The 22,009-nt window shown below is 44.9% G+C and overlaps 1 protein-coding gene across 1 annotated transcript in view; it reads right to left on the bottom strand.

Annotated features, from left to right (window-relative positions):
* The window catches only part of GLG1 (golgi glycoprotein 1), an 84,496-nt gene extending 62,774 nt beyond the window's left edge, over positions 1 to 21,722 (bottom strand). The window contains exon 1 of the mRNA XM_051629197.1: positions 21,366 to 21,722. Within this exon, the coding sequence (XP_051485157.1) occupies positions 21,366 to 21,683 (318 nt within the window). The 5' untranslated portion in view covers positions 21,684 to 21,722. The remainder of the gene's footprint in view (positions 1 to 21,365) is intronic.
* Positions 21,723 to 22,009: the final 287 nt, after the last annotated feature.

The raw sequence follows: 22,009 nt of genomic DNA, 5'->3' as shown, positions 1-22,009 counted from the left end.
AGCGACCATTTTTTAGACAAAACTAGTTTTGTTACTGCACTGCCCCAACCCACTTGGCACAAAATCTCTTTCAGACTCACTTTCAGCCCCCTTTGCTGGTGCAGGTTAGTGCCATACAGGATGGAACAGCTTAGGACTGACCCCACAATGTCCCATCATCTCCACTGGAGCCAGCTCACAGAAGACCGGGTAACAACAAGCTTCAGGAAGCGGAGCTGACACCTGCAACTAAACCACTTGGTTATTAACTCCCTAAACTGACTTCCACAACTATAAGTCACTTTTCCACTTTAAACAGACCAAATTTTGTTGACAGCTCAATGTTTGCTTCGTTTTCCCCATTTCAGATTTGCTCAGTTTGCACAGAAGATCCTTCCCTTAATCGCCAGCATTCGAAATAAGCTGCGAGCTGAAAATCAAGTGGGGTTTATCAAGTGGGGTTTTATTGTACCTTCTACAGTTTGTGCCAAAATGTGTTACTAAATCAGTGTTAGAATCACTGGAAATAGGGAATGTTGGCACAAAAGTGCTGAAGACGAAAGATGTTTTGTGACATCAAAATAAGCAGATGCCTCAAGGACAAAGGTACAACCTCACTGTTTGATCGGACCTTTACTCAGTTAATCATCTCTACCTGTTAGATCAAAGCTGCTTTCTAAATATAAATTGTGCAGCAGCATTTAATGAAAAACTATATTTTAAGTGATGACAAGCATTAACAAGCACGCTAATTTCTTCATTAAATTAGCATTTGTATCACTAGGATGAAGAAATAAGTGAATTCACAAAACACTGCAACTCCTCCAGGGAAATATGTGAAGTAGCTCATCTTGGTCGTTCTCCTGACAGCCAGTTTTGGTGAACCAGGCAGTAAATGCACCCAAATGACTCCCTGTGAGAGGCAATAAGCATCAACATCACAAAATTAAAAACTGTTCTCTTTAAAGTGAGACAAAGGAGCCATTTGATAGCAGGTTGCAGTAGCTCTGTTCCTCCAGAGGGAACCACTCGGCAGGCAGCAGCAAACACAAGGCTGGAGCTTTAACAGACGCCGGGGCTTTCCCAGCCTAACACACATTAACACTTCATATTTGCAATCCTGGTCTCCAGCAGCAAGCTGTTAATTTGCATGTTAATTAGAAACAGGTCACCAGAAAATTGCACCAGACAACCTTTCTGTATTGACTAGAAAGGACAACGAAGCAGTTCCATAAAGTCTATATCCCTTTTAAGCACTTTTCTACATGTCTGAGCCACCCAAGAAGTTTCCTGTAAATCAAGGTGCTCTTTTTGCTGCCCAAGAGCAGCCATTTCAACATCTGCGTATCTCAGCTCACCAAAACTCATTTAAGATCAGGCTTCTTTTGAGACAAATCAGCAAGGCTGGAGAAAACAGTGGCAAATTAAAGTCTAACCAGAAAGCCTCCTTTCACCACAGCACAAAATGAAACAGAATTAAGTCTGAACTATGCCAAGGAGAAAGCTTAGTGCCTGGTTCCATTTGTGCAGCTCCTCAGCCTGTTCTGCTGGCTGGATTAAGGAGAGAGGAAAGGGGGAGTTGTGGACATTTTAACTCATTGTGGACATTTACATGCACTCTGTGGCATCTCTCTCTTTGAACCTTCTTTTATACACTATTTATGCTTAAATCAAATGCCCCTTCAGCTTAGTTTTAGGGTTCTTATGCTGCCAAGTCTAATAAAACTGAATTATTGCTGCTGTTTCTCATCCATGAGACTCACAAGGGTTTCAGCTTCTGAGAATTCATTGAATTTTGTCCCAAATCTCCAAGATTGATCACTTGAAGTTATCAGGCTATCACAGAATCACCTTGCTGGAAAAGACCTTCAAGATCATGAAGTCCAACTGCTAACCTACCACTGACAAGTCCTTAATTAAACCATATCCCTAAGTACTACATCTACAAAACTCTCCCTCTAAGGATGGTGACTCCAGCACCACCCTGGGCAGCCTGATACAACACCTGATAACCCTTTTGGTGAAGAAATTCTTCCTAACCTCCAATCTGGTGCAATTTGGGGCTGTTACAAAACAATTAAACTGTTGAACCCCAGTTTATAGTTTCGAAACAGAGAGCGATGAACTCAGGTTGCACCTCAGTTTAACACTATATTGTATTTTGAATTTTCAGTTGTTAGTGCAAAGCCAGAGCCAACAGACTTGATTTAAGACTCCCAGATGTACATCTTTTATACTTTAACAGGCCCTCTCCAGTAACAGCCTTGTTGAACAAATCTTGCCCAGCTCTTTGACCACGTTTACCATTTTGCCTCTGGGACTTGCTAGATCTTGCCTTCTCCTCTGAAGACCAAACACACCAATTCAAACTGGCCTTAAGTGGCTCAAAATTAAGCCACCCTGCTCCACAATTACACATCCCCGACCAGCCTCCAGCTCTCTGTTCCCACTGGCACTCCCAACACCATCACCAATGAAACTGTTTGAGGAGCTGAGCTGATCAGGTTAATGGTTCATCAAAGGTTTGGGCCCACTCAGTCAGGAATTCAGTTCACTGCTTGGTCCTCAAGCAACTGTGTAACTAAGCACACAGCAACAAGCTGTGGCACAGGAGGCTCCTCCTAAACCAGCAACAGCAAAGAAAGCATTTCACATAAAACACATTCTAGCTGAACTCAAGCTCCAAAGGTGTGGTCCAGGATATCCTCGCAGGAGAATGTAAAGCAGCTGGGAGATCAAGGAAAGGATTTTATACCAGCTCAGCTGGCTGCAAGGTTCTCTTTGATTTTTAAGAAGCAACAGCTTTTGAACGACTTGCAGACAGGAGTCTGCATTCAGCAACACATCCACCCATCCCATTTCAACACAGAATTAAGCAGATTTCTGAACACAATTGTCAATATCCCAAGCTGTGGATCACCACCTCTGTTGCTTCTTTAATAATACTTACACCAGTGAACACACTTGCAAGCAGCTGACCCATTAAAAAACCCCGTGTTCCAAGGGGAGGAAAAACTTAAAATTCAATTACGTTTTTAGCCAGGTACCTCCAAAAAACTAAGCAATAAAGGACAAAACACCCCCCTGTACCATTGCTGTGTCAAACCATCACTTTTGCTCCTAGAAGTCTGAATGGCTATGGCCTTTCTTACATGGTTCTTGGGATTACATCAACCAGACACAGGATTTTTCACAGCTGTGCCGTTCAAAATCCAAGCAGACACCAAATTACACAGGGAGAAAAATCCTTCAGCCAGCACATGGGCTCTGCACTAGAAATTCACTGCAGCAAAACTAGAGAACATGTTTGCTAATTCTCAAAAGATTTGCCAGCATATTTGAAGTCTTTGATGTGATCGACAACTGAACTGCAGTTTCTTTTCCTTTAGCACAGCCAGGAGAGGCTGTGTGAAAAGGGTATTCACACACAAAAAAATAAACAGTAGGCCCAGCAATTAGAAACCCTGTCCATATCTGATCCCCACCTTCTTGCCAGAGAGTAGTTACAGGACTGCAGGAAAGACTGACTGTGATTACAATCATTTTCTGAAGCTGTTCAGTGAAGGCCTTGAGCCAGATCAGTTACACCTTGTACAAGCACAGAAAGCACTGAAGAGTGGTAACTGTCAAATAATTATTTGTTAGACTTCTGCACATAAAAAAGGCCTGATCCACAGATAAGGTTAGAGCCTTTTATATCTACCACTGGCTGAAAAGTTTCACTCCAGTTGATAGTCCTTGCCCACTCCTGTCTTTTTATATCACTGCCTAAGGTCATTTTTAGTAGGGGAACGTGAGCCATCATCTGAAGCCACTCCTCAGAGCACAAAGCACTGACTTGCTAGTTAATTTTATCTCTAGTCATGCTTGAACAATGTCTTGATAACATAACAGGGATTTTTTTCCTTCTTTAAATAAGAATTGTACCAACAAGGAAACAAAGCAGACAAGAATAAGGCACAAAAGCAACATCATTAAATGCAAGAGGACAGGGAAAGCAAACTCTCCAGTTACACTAAAGCATTAAATTCCACCTTTCCCACTCATTTCTGAAGGGATATGGAGAACCAAGTTTGTTGGCTAGTTTTCAATCTTGTGATCTTTCTGAAAACTTCAATGAAACAGTAAGTTAACACCACATGACACAATCACTGCTTTCAGATAGCACGGGATGGAGTATCTCAAAGTTATTAACAGGGTGTGTTTGGTCTTCTGCATGAGGGGGAAGAGCTGGATTGTGTCTCGGAAAGTCCCATGATTTCCATGTTATCTCTTAACCCTGTTTGCTAACTGCCTGCTCCAGGAACTTCTCTCTTACCAAGTTCACAGAATTATAGACTGGTTTGGGTTGGAAGGGACCTTCAAGACCACCTAGGTCCACCCCCCTGCATGGGCAGGGACACTTCCCACCAGACCAGGTTGCTCCAAGCCCCATCCAACCTGCCTTTCAACACTTCCAGGGAGGAAAAACCTTCCTGGGCAATCTGGACCAGTGCCTCACCACCCTAACCCTTAAGAATTTATTCCTAATGTCTAACATCAATCTCCTGTCTTTCAGTTTTAATCTGTTTAATCCAGCCCTGCTGGGCTCTGGTTTCTCTGGCTTCAAGTGACCACATCCCTCTCAAAGCTTCTACCAAGTGCACATATTTTTGGGGTCTAATAAAAAGGCTTTAAACTGACTTCTCATACCTCAGGAACCAGCTCCTTGAGCTGCCAGTTTCAATCCTGAAAAGCTCCCAGGCAAAGGATCTGTTCAGTCGGCCCACTAACCACTAAATCATTTCAGTGGGAGACAGTGGGGGTTTACAATCTTCAGCAAGACCTACAACAAGGGCTTTGTGGGTGTTTTTAAGTTAGCACCACCTGTTGTTCACTCATACACAGACTGCTCTGCTTGGGATTCCCTTAATGAGACCACTGGGCTCTTAACTTCCTTGTTACAAGGCACATGGTGCTTCTCACACCCCTTTGCCACCCAAGCACAGGAAAAGGGCAAACCTTCCAGTGCTCCAGCATTAATGTCTGCTGCCTCAAGCCTTCCTGTGCATCTCATTCACTCCCCAAACAAGTCAGAGCAGGCTGCACGGATACCTTTCCATTGATACAATCAGTGCTGCTACCAACAGAGACCAGAAGCTGCACCGGGTTGAATACACACAAGAAGCAAAGCCATCTGTCTGACAGACTTGGCATTTCTCCCTGAATACTGCAAAGAATGGCATGAAACAGAACTGAAGGAGATGGTGTTGCAGGCTGTTTGTTGAACAGTTACCTTCCCTAGTTTCAGTTATGCATTCATTAGCCATCTCCACACACACAGGGATCTATTAACGTTGAGCACACAACACAGTTTTGCTAATGAGCTCAATGAGAAAAGACTAAACATATTCCAACTTCCATAATATGAACCAATTTAAAGACAGAACTTCATCCCTTAAGGCTAAGGCTGCCTGCCTGCCACTGTTATTTCATATTCATGAAATTCATGCACAATATTCTGGAGAAAACCAAGTTTGAGAGAACACAGGTCCTTATATAGGTCACTTTAAGAACACAGATAGGCCAGCCAAGTATTTACAAGAGCTCTTTCCTCTTTTAGAAAACCACATGCATCTGCCTTGTCTGCTCCACACCAGCATATGCAACACGTTCCAACTCTAAAGCAAAAAACCAGACCACTTCAAAGGAACCCAGCTAGTTGTCCCATACATTTCAATATACTCACAGAGAAAGCTATTCTAAAAACTCACATTCCCTCCTACTATCTCCTCTCTCAAACCCAGTTTTTTAAAAAACAATCTGCACATAGTTTGTGGTCTCCTGGGTATTGATCAAGAACTTAATAGAATAATTAGCTAGGGTTCATTAAAACATGCTTCCATTAGCCTGCCTAGATATCTAATCTGAATTCATTCACACAACTATGTGCCACAGGTGCAGAATTTTAATGCCCTTAAGCCCAGATTCCCAGAATATTCATATCTTTTCCCACCAAGGTTTCACCAAGTCTTTGCTTTATTTTTGTCTATGGAACCTAAATATTTTTTCCTCCCCACTTTTGTGTTGAGCTTCTCCAAAGGGTGTTGACTTGCAACTTCAGTCACCAAGCTTTTGGTCAAAGTCCCTCCAAGGATGAGGATAGCTGGAGCAGACTTCCAACTACTGCTCATCACTGTGATTTATGTTAATAACATGCAGTCTATAATTATAAGATCATGCCTCAGTTTTACTCCCTATGTATGGATGCTCATGCTAACAAGCTCTTTTAGAGCATCTTTCTCTGTTCCATCAGCTTCAAGACTCTTAACCAGGGGGCTGAGCACCTGAAGCAGCCCCACCAAGCCAGCAAGCCATCACACTTCAGCCTCTCCTCCTAGGAATATCACAAGACATGACAGAATAAAATGAGATGTGGCTTTTCAGAGAATGCTCTCCCCTGAAGTACCCTGAGGAGGGTTTAACACATCGTAAAGACAGCATAAAAAGTGGGACATGAGCTAGACAGCAAGGGTTGGCTGAGGCATGCAAACCTCCAGGGAACGCTGACCTTAGGAACGAGGCATTTGTAAAAGCACAAAAAACCTCCAGGAGGGGTTTATTAGGATATTTTAATCATCTTCCCCTAACACACGATGAACAAAATGCTCCGTTCAGAGAGGAAAAGCATAACTATAGATGTAATTAGCCCATCCTGTAACTGTCACTATTGAGTGCCACGATGTGCAGCATTAAAGAAGACAAACTAAATTCCCTACCAGTTGAAACCCGTCATCCACAACTCCCCCAAACCAGCCAAATACATCCCTCAGACCACCCCTTCTTCAAAAACAAGCATTGAACCAGAGAAAAGCTCTGCAGCCAAGCAGCTTGGAAACAAATGAGGCAAACCAAGCACAGCTAAGATCTTCAGAGTGCAAAAGCTGCATCAAGTACTTGGAAGCTGTACTGAACATGCACTTTTTATCCAGAGATATCACACCCAGGAGAAGAGCTGACCACCCCATCCAGAATCTGTTCTGCTGGAACATTTCTGAATGAGTGACTAGACAGGCCAGCTTGTTCCATAAAGAGATGAGAGAAAACTCTTCATTAATAAATCCAAGTCAAAGTTGTTTCTCCTTACAGGAACAGGGAAATCCCAAAGTGCTCACACAGCCATTGAGCTGTAACTGTTGACACATCCCTGGCACATATTGCCCACCTGCTGCAGATCTTGATACTCAGTCATTCTACAGACAGAGCCACTGCCCCCAACTGCTAGAGCACTGCCCCAAAGTCACAGCATAAACTGCTTCAAACACTCCCCAAAATCACCATTCAGGACATGGATACCTCAACACTAAGTAAATGGTCAGTCTAAATGAAGTCAACTGGGGAGCTGTTTGTTCTTTAAGAAGGATTACTCACAATTTATTGAACAGCTCAGACAAAAAAAAAAATAATCTCAGCTTAGGTTCACTAGGACATTTTGTAAAATTTCAAACACCTTATAAAAATTAGGCTCTGATCACATAGGTAGCAAGCACTCAACTACAACACATCCAGAGATGCACATCGTTTTAGTTCTGCACTCAGTTCACTTAAGCTTGGACAAGCTAGACACAGGCTAAGATTTAAAACTGTTAAGCTTGATTTTACATTTAAACCTCACACACCCTACCCCAAGCAACCAAGCTCTGAACACAAAGCAAGCCTGAAGGGCTGGAAGTGCAGTCCCACCCCTCCCTTCACCCTCAACTGTTTCATACTATGTTATTTCATGTTACTCAAATGCAAGTGGGACCATCAGGCCTCTGGTCTCCACTCCATCTGAATCTCTGCAGGAAAAAAGAGTCATTTTGGTAATTTCCATCTGTTGTTTTTTTCAATGAGCATTTTCTTCTCAACAGCCAGCAGTGAGTTTCGTTGACAAAACTACCCACCTGTGCCCAGAGTCTTCCAGCCAAGGATGAGATGGAGCACTGCAATATTCCCAACATTGAGTGGTATTCCTCACACACATACCTCAGGCTCTTACACTCTCATGCAGATCCACAGTTTGTTGGAAACATGCAGCTTTTGTGAAGGATGAATGCCTTGGGCAACCAAATCCTGAGTATTTACCAGGCACATGAATATCAAACCTAAGGACAAGTAAGCTCCTCAGGGCAGCAATATCCTACTCCAGACCATGCTTCTCTTTGATGACACCCTCAGGCATTTTGGTACAGAAAAACATTGGTCTTCCTCTAGTTCTAGAATTCCTTTTGGACTAAAACAAATTGCAGATCTGCTCCAGAAGGAAGATGAAACAACATTTCAATCCCACACAAATTTTTAAGGCTCCGAGATGCTACAGGCGAAAGAAACTCTTCCATATTTTTCACAAAGCACTTTCCATGGACTAGAGCTACCAACAGACAGTAAGAAAGGATGTGAAACATGGAGCAACTCAGCTCTACACCATTATTCTTTCATATAGCAAATCTTGCCAGTCGCTATTAAATGTGTTGGTTTGGGTTTTTTTGAAGGAAGAACAAACATAGCTGGGTCTCATTCAGTGACTAAATGAAAAAAATGTTTAAAAAGGCATTTTGCTCACTGTTAAGAGATGCTACTCATTGCCAAGATTACACAGGCAAAGCTCAATTGTTATGGAACACATAATGAAAAGCACAAAAACCCCTCCCATCTGTTCACAGCACCAGGACAGCCTCCCTGCGCTGCCCACACTTTCAGCCTGGATACTACCCCACTGCTGCCAAGTCCTGTAGCTGAGGAAACCAGAGTTATTTCAACCAGCAGCTGCCAAAGTGATGCAAGACCATGACACAGGTCCAGCCCAAGATGTCATCAACCTGTCAGATTTATGGGATACCTGTCAGATTTACATTACCTTTTTTCAGCTTGGACAGCCAGACTTGGGTAAGAACAAAAGGTGAGCAACCCAGGAAGACAGAAAACAGACAAGAATGTGTATCCTTGAAGGTAACTCTACAGAAATAGCAAATGATGTGGAAGAAACTCTTCTCCCATTTTCACCAGGGCTGCAGCAGTCCTCAAGAGGAGAGATGTCCTTTACTAAGGTGGCCACTAACAGATACCTGGAACACCAGAGTAGAAAGAATTTCTGTCCTCCTCAAATCACTGTTAGTCTGGAAGATCCACATGATCACACAGCTCTTCCAGGGAAAGGTGGAATCTTTCTACTGTTATTGCCTCTCACCAAAACCATCAAAATGTCAAGATCCTACTGAAGTCCTGGATTCACATCTGGTTCCATAGTAAAACATACTCAAAACGGTGCTATCAAGGGACAAGACTCAAATTAATTAACTCAGTGAGAGCAAAACAAAACAACAAGCTCTGTAAATGCAGAGGCAAACAGAACTGTACTCACCCAGCCCACATTTTACTCATGTGCAGTACTTTGACAGCTCTGAGGCATTATTTTAGATGCCATTCAAGGATGACCTCTTAGTCAACTTTATTTTATGGCTTTTACTGCTACAAAAGCGTGCAACATACAAACAACTCACAGAAAACCTGGCCAAACTGCCAGAGGGTTGTTGAGAACTTTCAACAACATGGTTCCCAAGGTAGTAAACTAATACCAGCCAGCTGCCACAAGTTTATTTTAAATGGTTCCTGAGAGCAGAAGTTCAGCTGGGAAAGATTCTTCTGGCCCAATTTAAGATTAGAACATTCAAGGTGTGTGAAGTAATACTCTACCTTACTTGAGGCAATGAAGTTTTTAAGATATACAGAGTCTATCAAACATTCTAAGCTCTAACAGGATATAAGCTACTCTGCTGCTTTGCTTGTAACACCTTTTCTTACAGTTCTGCTTGAATGTCTCACTATTAGGTTCACAGAGGGGCTTTTTTTTTATTTTTTAAGCAAAATCTTTGATCTCCAAATCCCAATTCCAAATTAGTGATCCCTCTAGGTGATGAAGTGGGGCATCAAACTCCTCCCAAGCAACCAAAGATCACATAAAGGTAGCAAGAATACACTGCCATGTTATTTAGTTATTCATGATGTACAACAAGGTTTTCTGTCTATCTGCACTTGCCCCAAGCCACTTCAGACAACACCTTGGATCATACAGCTGTGGTGGGCCAACAAGCAGCAGGTAAAGTGACTGAGAACCCATTCTCACCCTCTTTTAGTTACACAACAAAAGAAATCCAGGTTCAATACAGCTTCCAGCTGCATCCCAACACCCACAGTCTACCTGAGCTCTCTAGGATTCTTAGAAAGTTTTCAGAAAATGCCTTTTGCAATTATTCTAAGATCATGGGAACCCCAGTGAGTGAAACAGATATTAGAAGACAACATTTACTAAATAATATTTGAGGGCATCACTAAGTTGTAATGGATTTCACTGGAATGGCTCAAGGGAGGAAAGTATTTGGGGAAACTACTTTGGGAAGAGCTGACCTACAAAGAGAAGAATTTAAATTCCATCAGCACTCTCCCTAGCAGAACAAGTTTAGACTATGGTTTTATACAACAGGAGGCTGGAAGAGTTCACAGATCCCTGGAGGAGGGGAGGGAAACAAAAAACCCTCTTGTTTGTGGCTTGCTGTGTGCTTTTCCCCTGTGTAGGCCTTGCTTGTGAGCTGCTCTGAGGAAGCCAACATAGCCCCAGAGCACGTGAAAGGGGTTTGATGTGGACAAGTTCAAGCCACTCTGCTGAGCACCTGAGCCAGAGTAAATTCTGCATTATTCCAGGGATGTCTATCCTATACACTGTTGCTGTGTCTACACTCAGGGGTGAGAGCAAGAGCACTGATGGTTCACCACATGGCAGATGGCTGCTAAAAGGAAGGGAAAATGGTCATAAAGTAAAAATATGAATCACAGCACAGCTTTGTGTGTGTTCTGCAGAGAAAGTGCAGGATCACATCCCCCCTACAACTCCTGTTTTGCATATAGTACTTCTAATTAAGGCTATTAACAGTAACATTAGAATGAGCACACACCTCAACAGCTGTGATTCAGTCCATGGAAAAGTATGTTCCCTAGCACCACACCTTCCCAGATCAAACTGTTACCTGTTATCACTGGGATCCCTAGAGACAGGACGAGCAGTCACCAAAGTAGTCCCATTCCAGTACTCACAATAATAAAAACACAGAGAAGCCTTACAGCATAACGTAGTGTTTCGGCTGCTTCTTTTTCAGCCTTAAAAAAAATGTTGTTTCATATGATTAATCACAGGATAGAATCCCAGACTGGTTTGGGTTGGAAGAGACCTTCAAGATCACCTAGTTCCAACCCCCCCTGCATGGGCAGGGACACCTCCCACCAGCCCAGGTTGCTCCAAGCCCCATCCAACCTGCCCTTCAACACTGCCAGGGATGGGGCAGCCACAGCTTCCCTGGGCAACCTGGGCCAGGGTCTCACCACCCTCACAACAAAGAATTTCCTCCTCATGTCTCACCTCAATCTCCCCTCCTCCAGTTTTCATCCCTTCCCCCTTGTCCTCTCCCTCCCTGCCCTTGTCCCAAGCCCCTCCCCAGCTTTCCTGGAGCCCCTTCAGGCACTGGAAGCTGCTCTAAGGTCTCCCTGGAGCCTTCTCTTCTCCAGGCTGAACACCCCAACTCTCCCAGCCTGGCTCCAGAGCAGAGCTGCTCCAGCCCTCCCATCATCTCCATGGCCTCTGGACTCAGAAACAAATGAAGATGGCTGCTTGAAAGCCTTCAGTTAAAAGAGGAAATGATGTTACTACAGTCACAAGATCTCTGACTTCTGCTGCAGATAGTGACTCAAAACAGCTCTGTGTTTCCCAGCAGCAACTGCTCTTCAGTCTTCTCTAACCTGTGCTTCCCTCCAGTAAGCACTGACGTGGTATCCTGCTGAATCCCTGCCTGAGCAGCAGACAGCTGCAGAAAATTCACCTCACTGTTTTAAGCAGAAAAAGTGGATCATAAAAAGGCTGCCATAAAAAATCTCACATTCAGACCACACTGAGATTCTCCAGTTCCACAACTGTACGTTGTTCTACACTACTCATTAAGAATGTAGATCCATTTGCCAACTGTAACACCCAACTCAGAGACTTTCCCACATGTCTTTAATGATGCCACCTGCAATGTACATGTGGGACTGAAAAGCAGACTGAACCCTTGGTCTGAAGCCTGGCAGCAAGAAAGTCTGCATCAGAGTCAACTCTACAGGCTCAGTTAAAGATTGATGTGTCTCTAATATTGCAGCACCAAAAGGGCAGTGCTTGTAACATCAGTTATAAAGCACCAATCAAAAAAAGCAGCAGGATCAACATAATGTCATACATGAATAGCAATATAAAATGCTTGACCCATGACACTCACAATCAACAGTTCTCTCCACCTGTATTTACTCAGGACCTTGTACCAAAGAAGGCCAGATTTTGAGTAACCTGCTGGAATTCAACAATAAAGATCACATTAATACAGATTTCTTTAAATCACCATGAACATTGTTAAAAAATTGCAGTCTCAGGAACAGTTCAGGCTGTAAGTTACGATAACTGTGGTGCTGCAGTGATTTTACTTGAAGGTGGTTAGTGTTTCTGACTTTATGACACGTGTAGATAGGCCACAGAGACACTGACTGAAGCAAAAAATCAATTTGATAATCAAAGAGCTCACTGTAAGCTTCTTCCAGATCTTATTTCAACTCAGCTGAGAACAGCGTAACAGAAGTTGACTCAGCTGAAATCAAGTCTGGACTGTAACAGAAAGTCTACAAGCCAGGCAGGTTCTTTTGGTTGTTTTTTTTTTTTTAACTCTATCAAAACTTTTTGTAGGGCAATTACTTCAACACTTAGAATGCATGCTCTGCTGAGCTTGTTTTGCACTTCACTTGGTGGAAAGTATTTTACACTGCACTAACAGGACACTCCAGAAAAGAAAGTCTCAATTAGCAAACCACTGAGCAGGATGAAGGCTGATGAGCCTCCTATTAAGATCCAAGAGATCTAGACAGCAAACTTGCCACCAGATTAAGCCAGGCATTATTTTTTTAAACAAAAGACAGCACATTTGCCTGAATGATTTTGCACAGCAGTGCTGGCATAGCTATTTGGTGTTAACCCACCCTGGTACATGTAAGTACTTAATTATATCAACAGAACCAGCTGCCTTCTCTAGAAGAGGCTCAAAACTCCTGAGAATCAAATAAGTAAACTGCAGGTTTTTCCCAGAAGAACACACAGTTCTACCACCAACTGCAAAATGGTAACATACTTGAGGGATGCAGGGAAGACATGAATACTGAGCCATTAAATACTATCTTTCTGTCACCTCAGCAGTCCTTATGCATGATTTCAGACAAAGATGTAAATAATAACAAATGCAGCAAATAAATGTTCCTGTCCTGCATGATTCATGTTCATGTCCCTCTGTTGTTGCTTGGAAAAAGAGATTAGATGTGAACCATCACTCTTAAGCCACAAGTCTGACAATAATAAAGACACCAAAGGTACAGTTTGAGTTAGGGCAAAATTTTAGATGTCACAACCAAGTAACGCAGACCCACGAAATCTAAGCTCTCAAAGCTGAAAGAGCTGCAAGATACACTTATCCAAAGGGAAAAAAATGAAATCACTTCAGGCACTACACCCTCAAAAAAAGCACTGAGAAAACAGACTCATAACTACTAAAGGAAATTCCTCAGCTCAGAACTGCAGACATTCAGACAGGACACAGCTTTTGTGAACACCACCTCTGATCAGGAGTGGAACACCACAGGTTTTCATCTAGTCTTGATGAAGAGAGGTTGCAATGATGCTACAAGCTGGTACCTGGGGAAGGGAGGCTCTCTGCTTCTCACCTAACACACTGTTATGGAGACTGAGCAGCTGAACATCCAGAAAATCAAAGTATCCCATGATGACAAGAAATAATCAGCTAACAGAAAGTGAAATGTTTTAAAGTACCATAGCAACCAACTTCACAGATCTTAAAATTAAATTAGTCAGGAGATCAAAAAAAAAAAAATTTTTTTTTGGAGGCAAGATTTCAAATAAAAAGGCAATTACCTAGACCTTTTATTCATCCAGTTCTTTGGGGTTTATTATTAGGAAGAATAACTGCAAAGCTTTTTCAATAGGAAGAGTACATTTTCCAAAGATCAAAACAAGCAGAGTCCATGGAGAAAGTGGTGCTCACATCCAGGAAAGCTGCACTATAAAGAGTATCTGGGCATTACAAAAAGATGTAAAAAACACTAGAAAATAAAGGCAGCACATAATTTGCCTACAATAACTTTGCCTCAAGTCATTCTGTTCTCAACATGATAACCCAAACAGCACTAGAGCTAGAGAGGTTCTCTCCTTTCCTCAAGTATGAAGGAGGAGAGGAAACGAGCAGGGAAAACACAGCCTGGCTGTACCTGCCTCCCCTGTCACAACTGACCCAGTCTCTGCTTTTCCAAATGTTCAGCTCAGAAAATCACCTCCCCATAACTGAACCTCTGCATCACACACTTTCTTTGTCCCTCCTGAGACTGAACAGCCTGCATCAAACCTTCCTTCTGCCCTGTGTTCCCATTCCTTTTCTCCTCAGTACCGAGCTGCAGCAGACCAGCCGTGCCAGCTCACCAGAGGAAACAGGCTTGTCAGATAATCCCTTTTATTAAACCAAACATCCCAGGCCAAACCGATACATAACCAGCTACCACAAGTATCAACATGCCAAGAACAGCATAAAACTCAAAAAAAACAACCCACACCTCCCTCCAAAACCCACCAAAATAACACTCCCAGATCAGAAGTGCAGTGACTGTTAAGATCACTAAAGAATCTGTGCTTAATGCTCCCTTCACAAGTCAGTGAGGCCAGGACCTAGCAAGAGAGAGACCATCTCACCCCCCAGTCAGCCCACAGTGAGATGAAAAGGGCACTTGGAAACACTGCCACACCCTGAGATGAAGCTAAAAGCTGATGCCAAAGTAAGTAACCCAAACACAAATCAGAGTTTTGAAGTGTGTTTAGAATTTTATATTAAGACTTCACTACAAAAGCCAGGAGGAAATTTGGCTTATGCTAGCTGAACACAAGGAAAACAAGAACTTCAGAACAAATATATGGCTAACGTCAGCTAAGAAGCCAAGCTTTAGAAGCTCCTGAGAGTGCTCCAGCCTTGTCTCCATCATCTGCTTTTGCTGTTGCTCACATGTTGGTTGTTTTGTTTTTAAATCTTAACATTCTCAATCCCTTCCTCCTAGTTCCAACTGTTTCCTTCCAGTGACTTTGGTGGATCCATCTCCCTTTTTTGTTTTATTTGTATGGATTTTACAAGCAGTATTGGCTTTTAGACCAGTATTGACCACTCAAATTAATTTGCATCTGCCACAAACCACTGTACATTCTTAGTTAAATGAGACAGAACAGTATCTGAAAATTCCTGATAAAGAAGCACAAGCTTCAACTCATCCAGAGTCTAGCATCCAGTTACAGTCCAATAATTAACTCAATCTCTTAAAACTGCAGTTTACATCAAGCTAGCTCGACTTCAGCTGCAGGTAAAAATTCTTTCCCCCTTCCCCCAAAGATGTAAGAGTTCCTAAACTCCCTGGGCCTATCCAGGTGGCTTTTGAATCATCACCAGGTCAATATCCTTTAGAAAAAAGGGAGGGTGGAAGCAAAGCCCTTGGCAAGGCTTAAGGTACATTGTCCAGGCTTCTGATCATTGCCTTTAAAAAAAGACCCTGTGTGTGTTGTTATCTGAACCAGATGATAATGCTGTAGGCACTGCAAGAACATCACCAGAATACTAACTGCCTACTCCTTCGCAATAATCATGATTAGAGAACCAGAACAGCCTCCACCCCACAGCTACATACACACTTTCCACCCTGAGAAACAGGCAGCTCCTGTTCACAAGAGCTCACCTTGGAAGCTCAGGAGGATGCCTAGAGGTTTTGTGGGACAAAAACTCTGAGCACTGAAGGAGATGGTCAACTCAGTAAGTCTTCATTGTTGACATTTACTAAAAATTAGCCCACTCCCCTGCTATGTTTAATCCTCAGATTTCAGCTACTTCCAGCTCTGGACAGATAAACATTTGCTGCCACAGCCCAGACATCTCAAAAATAAAGGTAACTTAAATGTCAGGCTTCACTTGTGTATGGGAAAGCTGTGAGAGATGGAAATAAGAGTAGGTGCTCAAACAGGAGGTAACCTCACTGGTTGAGTCAAAACAAAACCTTTGACTCAATAAATTACAGAGATAAAAGGGGGGGAAAAAATAAACAAACCAAGCTACTGTGACAGATCACACTTAACCCACCTCATTGCAACCAGAAAGTTCCAGGGAGGCCTTCAGACTCCCAACTCCTTTATTGAATTATTAAAGAAAGCAGAAAAACCAGAGAACAAGCACAGGGACAAGGACACATAACTTTTCCTGTAACTACAGAATTACAGAAGGAGATGAAGACTCCAAACACATGCTATTGTCTGGTTCTCTTTTCCATCTGTAATTGTAAAAGGTTGGTAATTTCACTGCACTGTTTTCTCAAACCACTTAAGGAGCTCAGGTAGAGAGTGAGGAATAAAATATTTATATGGAAGGAATATGCCAGTTCCCAACCCACCAAAAGTTACGTTTCCCAGTTTGAAAGTCACATCAAATCAATTTTCTGGCCTTTTCCACCAACTATCCATCCAAAAGAGCAAGAAAAAATTCTATTCCTATAAAACACAGCTTTTCAGATTAACGTGGTTTGTTCTCAGCCCAATCCCCAACATTAAGAGAGTCTTATTTTTTCCCAGAGAGCAGAGCATTCAGGCTCAATTACACTGTCCCTGCCACAGAAACAGAACCACTCAGGATGAAGAAAGTAGCAGGAGGCCAAAACTTTGATCTCTAATCCAAATTTAATCACAACTGTTTGATCTTAGAAAAATTATTTAGCCTGTAATACATTAGCCTTATTTAGCTGGATATAATACTTCAAATATTACATAATCTTCACAAGTACAATGCAATTATGACTTCAGGTTAATTCCCTGATTTATCAGACCCAAGGTACGTACTAACTTTATGCTCACTGCTAAGCCAAAAAACAGAACTACACTGATTAAGGTATTTTCATACCTGCTGTGTTTCCTGCTTCCAATTCAACAACTCAGTCATGTTTTAAACGCAAATCACCATTAATTGTGAAGAAAAAAAATTACCAAGCAAATACATTAATATTTTATGGGTTTATTTGTACCATAACCACCATGAAAATTAGTTTAATAAGCAGCCCATTAAAAAGTGCTTAAAGGCTGAAGTCTATGTGGAGTGCAATGCAGGCTCTGAAGTCTCTCTAGAAACAGGCTAGCAACCAGAGTGGCTTCCAATCAAAAACCAAACCAACACACTTTAAAACACGTTTTTGAAAACCAGAAGTAAATCCCATCCCTGTCCTTTCCATATCTTGACACAAAGTTACTGGGATAACAATTAAAACATTGATAACACTTAAGAGACTCAAAACAGTAAAGTATCCAGTGCACAAATAAATTTAACTAGAAGGAAAGCAATTCAGCTGGAAAACACACCCAAACGTGCTTTTGATTCTGGCTTCTGGTTATAGTCAGAGATGTTTAATCTGACCTCCTCCAACTGAGGAGCATTATTCCCAGTTTTTTAGAGTGAAAGGCAAGCAGAAAAGCACGGCTGCCCCTTGGCTTTTCTCTCTCAAACAGGTGAACAACCAGAAATGCACCTGCAGAAGCAGACTCTGCACTATGGCAGTTCAGCACTTCATTGACTTGGTGGAAATTGGGTGGTAAAGTATTTGAAATCACTCTAGGGGTCTAAAAGAATCCTAAAAATACACAGCACCTGAAATACCTGGGTTGATAACAGTTTAAATGTACACCCTACAAGCAACATCTCAAAAACAACACTTGAAAATTTATTCTTTTGGGACTTGGTTGGTTTTTGGGTTGGGGTTTTGTTACTGTTTTCTTGTCTTTCCAATTATTCTTTACTGAGTGTCTGTGTTAAACAGCTTCACTCACCATTCACCTCACAAGACAGGTTGCTGTACCAGTCAACCACAGACTCAACACTGGTTTTTTTACATTCAGAACTACTTGAAAGACATCCATGGTAACAAAAGAGCAGATACTGAAATAACATGACTGCATTTACACTGCCTGGCAAACAAGCATATCTTTCCTTTCCTCTGTACTTTACAGACCCAAAGGGAAGGTTTCAAGTAGGTGTTTCCCCTGATTATTCAAATTTTAAAACGTCCCAGCTTTTCCTATCACATTAAGAAGAAAAATCAGCTGATAAGCTTAGCAGCTCTTAGTAAGGCTCTTGGTTTCAAACTGAAAGTTTTTCCACTTTAGTAGTTTCACCTATGGAAAAACTAGAAAAAAAAAAAAAAAGCAGCTGATTCTGCAGCTTAACTGCATCTAAAAATCTTACCTGCTACTTGCAGTGTCCAAATATTGTCCTCACTGACACTATCACACACACAGCAACTCCCCAAACTCATTCCCTGGAGCACAACTTTTTAAAAATAGGTTTGTATGAAGCAGAGGAGTCCCCCACCCATTTCACAATGTAACTATCACTTTTCTGTTATTGCCCAAGCAAGCTGGCAGATGCTCCAGGGCCCAAATTTAAAGCTGTATCAACAACAGTGACAGCTAACATGCCACTTATTTCCTCTGCTGTCACCTCCAACGCAAAGGAAACCTCTGAGACAACATCTGACCCTACGACCCAAAGTGCCACGTTTATGATTCATGACTTCTACTCAGAGTCTAAATATCAAGAGTTAAAACTGTAGGGATACACACAAGTTATTTTAATTCATTCCTCAGAGCAGGACCCTGGGAAGTTCTTTTTACATCGGGATACAGCTCATCACATCTGCATTAGGGCAGGTGAAGAAGGACCAGGCTGCAGACAGGCACCTTTGGAGAGAAAACTCAATCTAAAACAACCCTGGGATCTCATATGGATTCCTGGGATGTCATCCCAGGAAAAGATTCACCTCCTGCACTGGATATCAGGCCCCGTTACAGCTAGACAAGACCACCAGGCTACTGACAACAAGGCTGGCTTTGAAAGGCAAAAAGGAAAACCACAAGCAAGACAGAACATCAAAAGAGAGCAGAGTTATCACCAGATAAGGAGAAGCAGCATCAGGGCTTGTATTTGCTGGGGAAAAAAAAGTGTGATGTGAGGCATCTCTTCACCTTTTGCTCCTCCCTGCACGGCCCTGTGCTCATCCCCCTCTCTGAGCCTGCCTAGCTCAGTAAAATGACAAAACTACTCCAGCAGAAAGCTGATGAACTAGACCACAAAAAGGTCCACCTCACTAAAATGGCAGAAAACCAACAAGGACTGGAACTGTGAAAGGAGAAAGGGAGGGGCCACACAACTGGAAAGAAAGGAACAAAAAGAGCATGCCTTCTTGGCAGGCTGGTAGCTCCTGAGCCACCTCCTGCAAGCACAGCTGCTGAGATCCTCTTAGAGAGGGTGCCTGCCAAACAGGGGGGCCAGAAGGTCCCAGACAGGGGGGAAAACCAGTAAAGGACAAGTTATTCAGAAAGCCAATATCAGAGCATTTTGTAACTGTGACAGACATTGCATCAGGAGTCATTTAGAACATCTACCACGAGTGTCCTACTAAACTGCCTGCCCAAAATTAAAACATAACAGTCAGATAAAAATCTAAATTATTTGTGGATGTCAGGGCAGGCAGTAATCACTGACTGGTTCAAGACACCCCTTGATGAGAGTAACTATTAAGTCACTGCCATCTGCTGTCTCTGCAATAAGGGATGAGAAACCAGCACAGGTTTTTTCCTGACTGCATTTCCACTTCATAAAACACCATTAAACTTGACCCAGCCTGACATGCCTAGACTTCCCAACAGAGAAGCCAAGAACTAAACAGACCTCAACACTGAAGGAGCCCACCAAAGACACCTCCCCTTCTTCAAACTGAGCATGAACCATCGCAGAATGAATGAAGAGATTGGGCTAGAAAAGGACCCAGATGTGGCCACTCAGGTTTTTTTCCTGAGTTAGACAGACTGAAGCCACTCAGGACAGATGTTTGGGAACAACACAGACCTCCCAGCCAACCTCCTCACATCAACTCAGCCAGGTCTAATGATTGCACAGCTCGTTTGATACATGCACAAACAAGCCCCTCTGCAGCTGAGCTCTACACCGAGGTGGGAACCTGAGGCTGAAAAACACAAAAGTCTCCTCAGCTCGCTGCTACTGCTGCTACCAGCACCTTTCCTCAGCACTCCAGAAGGCAGCACTCTTTCCCATCTCTCCGAAAGCACAACAACCCTTCAAGGCACCGAATCCAAAGCAAAGCTAGACCACCGAGAGCTCTCCCTCCCGCAGAGCCCAAGGGTGCAAACACAGAGGGTACCAGCACCAGGGGCTGCTCCCCGTGCCCCCAGCCCTCACCTCACCCAGCCCTCACCTCACCCAGACCCCCAGCCCTCACCTCACCCAGACCCCCAGCCCTCACCTCACCCAGACCCCCAGCCCTCACCTCCCCCAGACCCCCAGCCCTCACCCCACCCAGACCCCCCAGCCCTCACCTCACCCAGCCCTCACCTCACCCAGCCCTCACCTCCCCCAGACCCCCAGCCCTCACCTCCCCCAGACCCCCAGCCCTCACCTCCCCCAGACCCCCAGCCCTCACCTCCCCCAGACCCCCAGCCCTCACCTCACCCAGACCCCCAGCCCTCACCTCCCCCAGACCCCCAGCCCTCACCTCCCCCAGACCCCCAGCCCTCACCCAGACCCCCAGCCCTCACCTCACCCAGACCCCCAGCCCTCACCTCACCCAGACCCCCAGCCCTCACCTCACCCAGACCCCCAGCCCTCACCTCACCCAGACCCCCAGCCCTCACCTCACCCAGACCCCCAGCCCTCACCTCACCCAGATCCCCCAGCCCTCACCTCACCCAGATCCCCCAGCCCTCACCTCACCCAGATCCCCCAGCCCTCACCTCACCCAGCCCTCACCTCACCCAGCCCCCCAGCCCTCACCTCACCCAGCCCTCACCTCACCCAGCCCTCACCTCACCCAGCCCTCACCTCCCCCAGCCCTCACCTCCCCCAGACCCCCAGCCCTCACCTCCCCCAGACCCCCAGCCCTCACCTCCCCCAGACCCCCAGCCCTCACCTCACCCAGCCCTCACCCAGACCCCAGCCCTCACCTCACCCCGGCCCCTCACACACGCAGCGCGGGAAGTCCGACCTCGCAAGCAAACCCGGCTTTTCACAAAAAAACCATGAGGTAAAGGAGGAAGGGCGGGAAAGGAGGCGCCGGCTCCGACCAGCAGCGTCGGCGCCGAGGGGCGCGGAGCCCCGCTCTTTGTTCGCCCACGAAGGTAGGCCCAGCCCGGCCCGGCGCCCGGCCCTCACCTCGCGAACGTCCTGCAGGCACTCCAGGACGGCGAGGTTGTTGGCCCAGCTGTGCTTGGAGCAGAGCCGCACCACGTCCTCCCGGCACACCGCCTCCTCCGACAGCTTCCACCCGCTGCCCGAACCGCCGCCAGCGCCGCGGGGACCCCGCGGGCCGACCGCGCCCGGCCCTGCCGCCTGCACCGCTAAGCCCAGGCTGGCGGGAGCGGCGGGCCCCGCGGCAGGAAGGCCGCCCTTCGCCGGCCGCGCCGCCAGCGCCAGCAGCAGCAGGAGCGCGGGGCCCGGGCGGCAGCTCCGGACACGTCCGCACGGCGCCATCTTGGATCCGCCACCTCCGGCGCGGCCGCCCGCCCACCCCGCGGCACGCACGGCGTATGCAAATGAGCGCGCCGGGTGACGTCATCGCTCGGCACGCCTCCTTCGTTTGAAGGGGGCGTGGTCTGATTGGCCACGCCCATATCCCCACCGAGGCTCCGCCCCGTTCGGGGGGTCTGGGGGGACAGAGCGGTCTGGGCTGGAGGGACCTTAATATCATCTGGATCCACCCTCTGCACGGGCAGGGACACCTCCCACCAGCCCAGGTTGCTCCAAGCCCCATCCAACCTGCCCTTCAACACTGCCAGGGATGGGGCAGCCACAGCTTC

Source organism: Apus apus, chromosome 11, assembly GCF_020740795.1.
Source record: "Apus apus isolate bApuApu2 chromosome 11, bApuApu2.pri.cur, whole genome shotgun sequence".
Taxonomy (NCBI): Eukaryota; Metazoa; Chordata; class Aves; order Apodiformes; family Apodidae; genus Apus; species Apus apus.
Note: the sequence above shows the minus strand (reverse complement) of the source record. Positions and strands in the feature narration are given on the sequence as shown.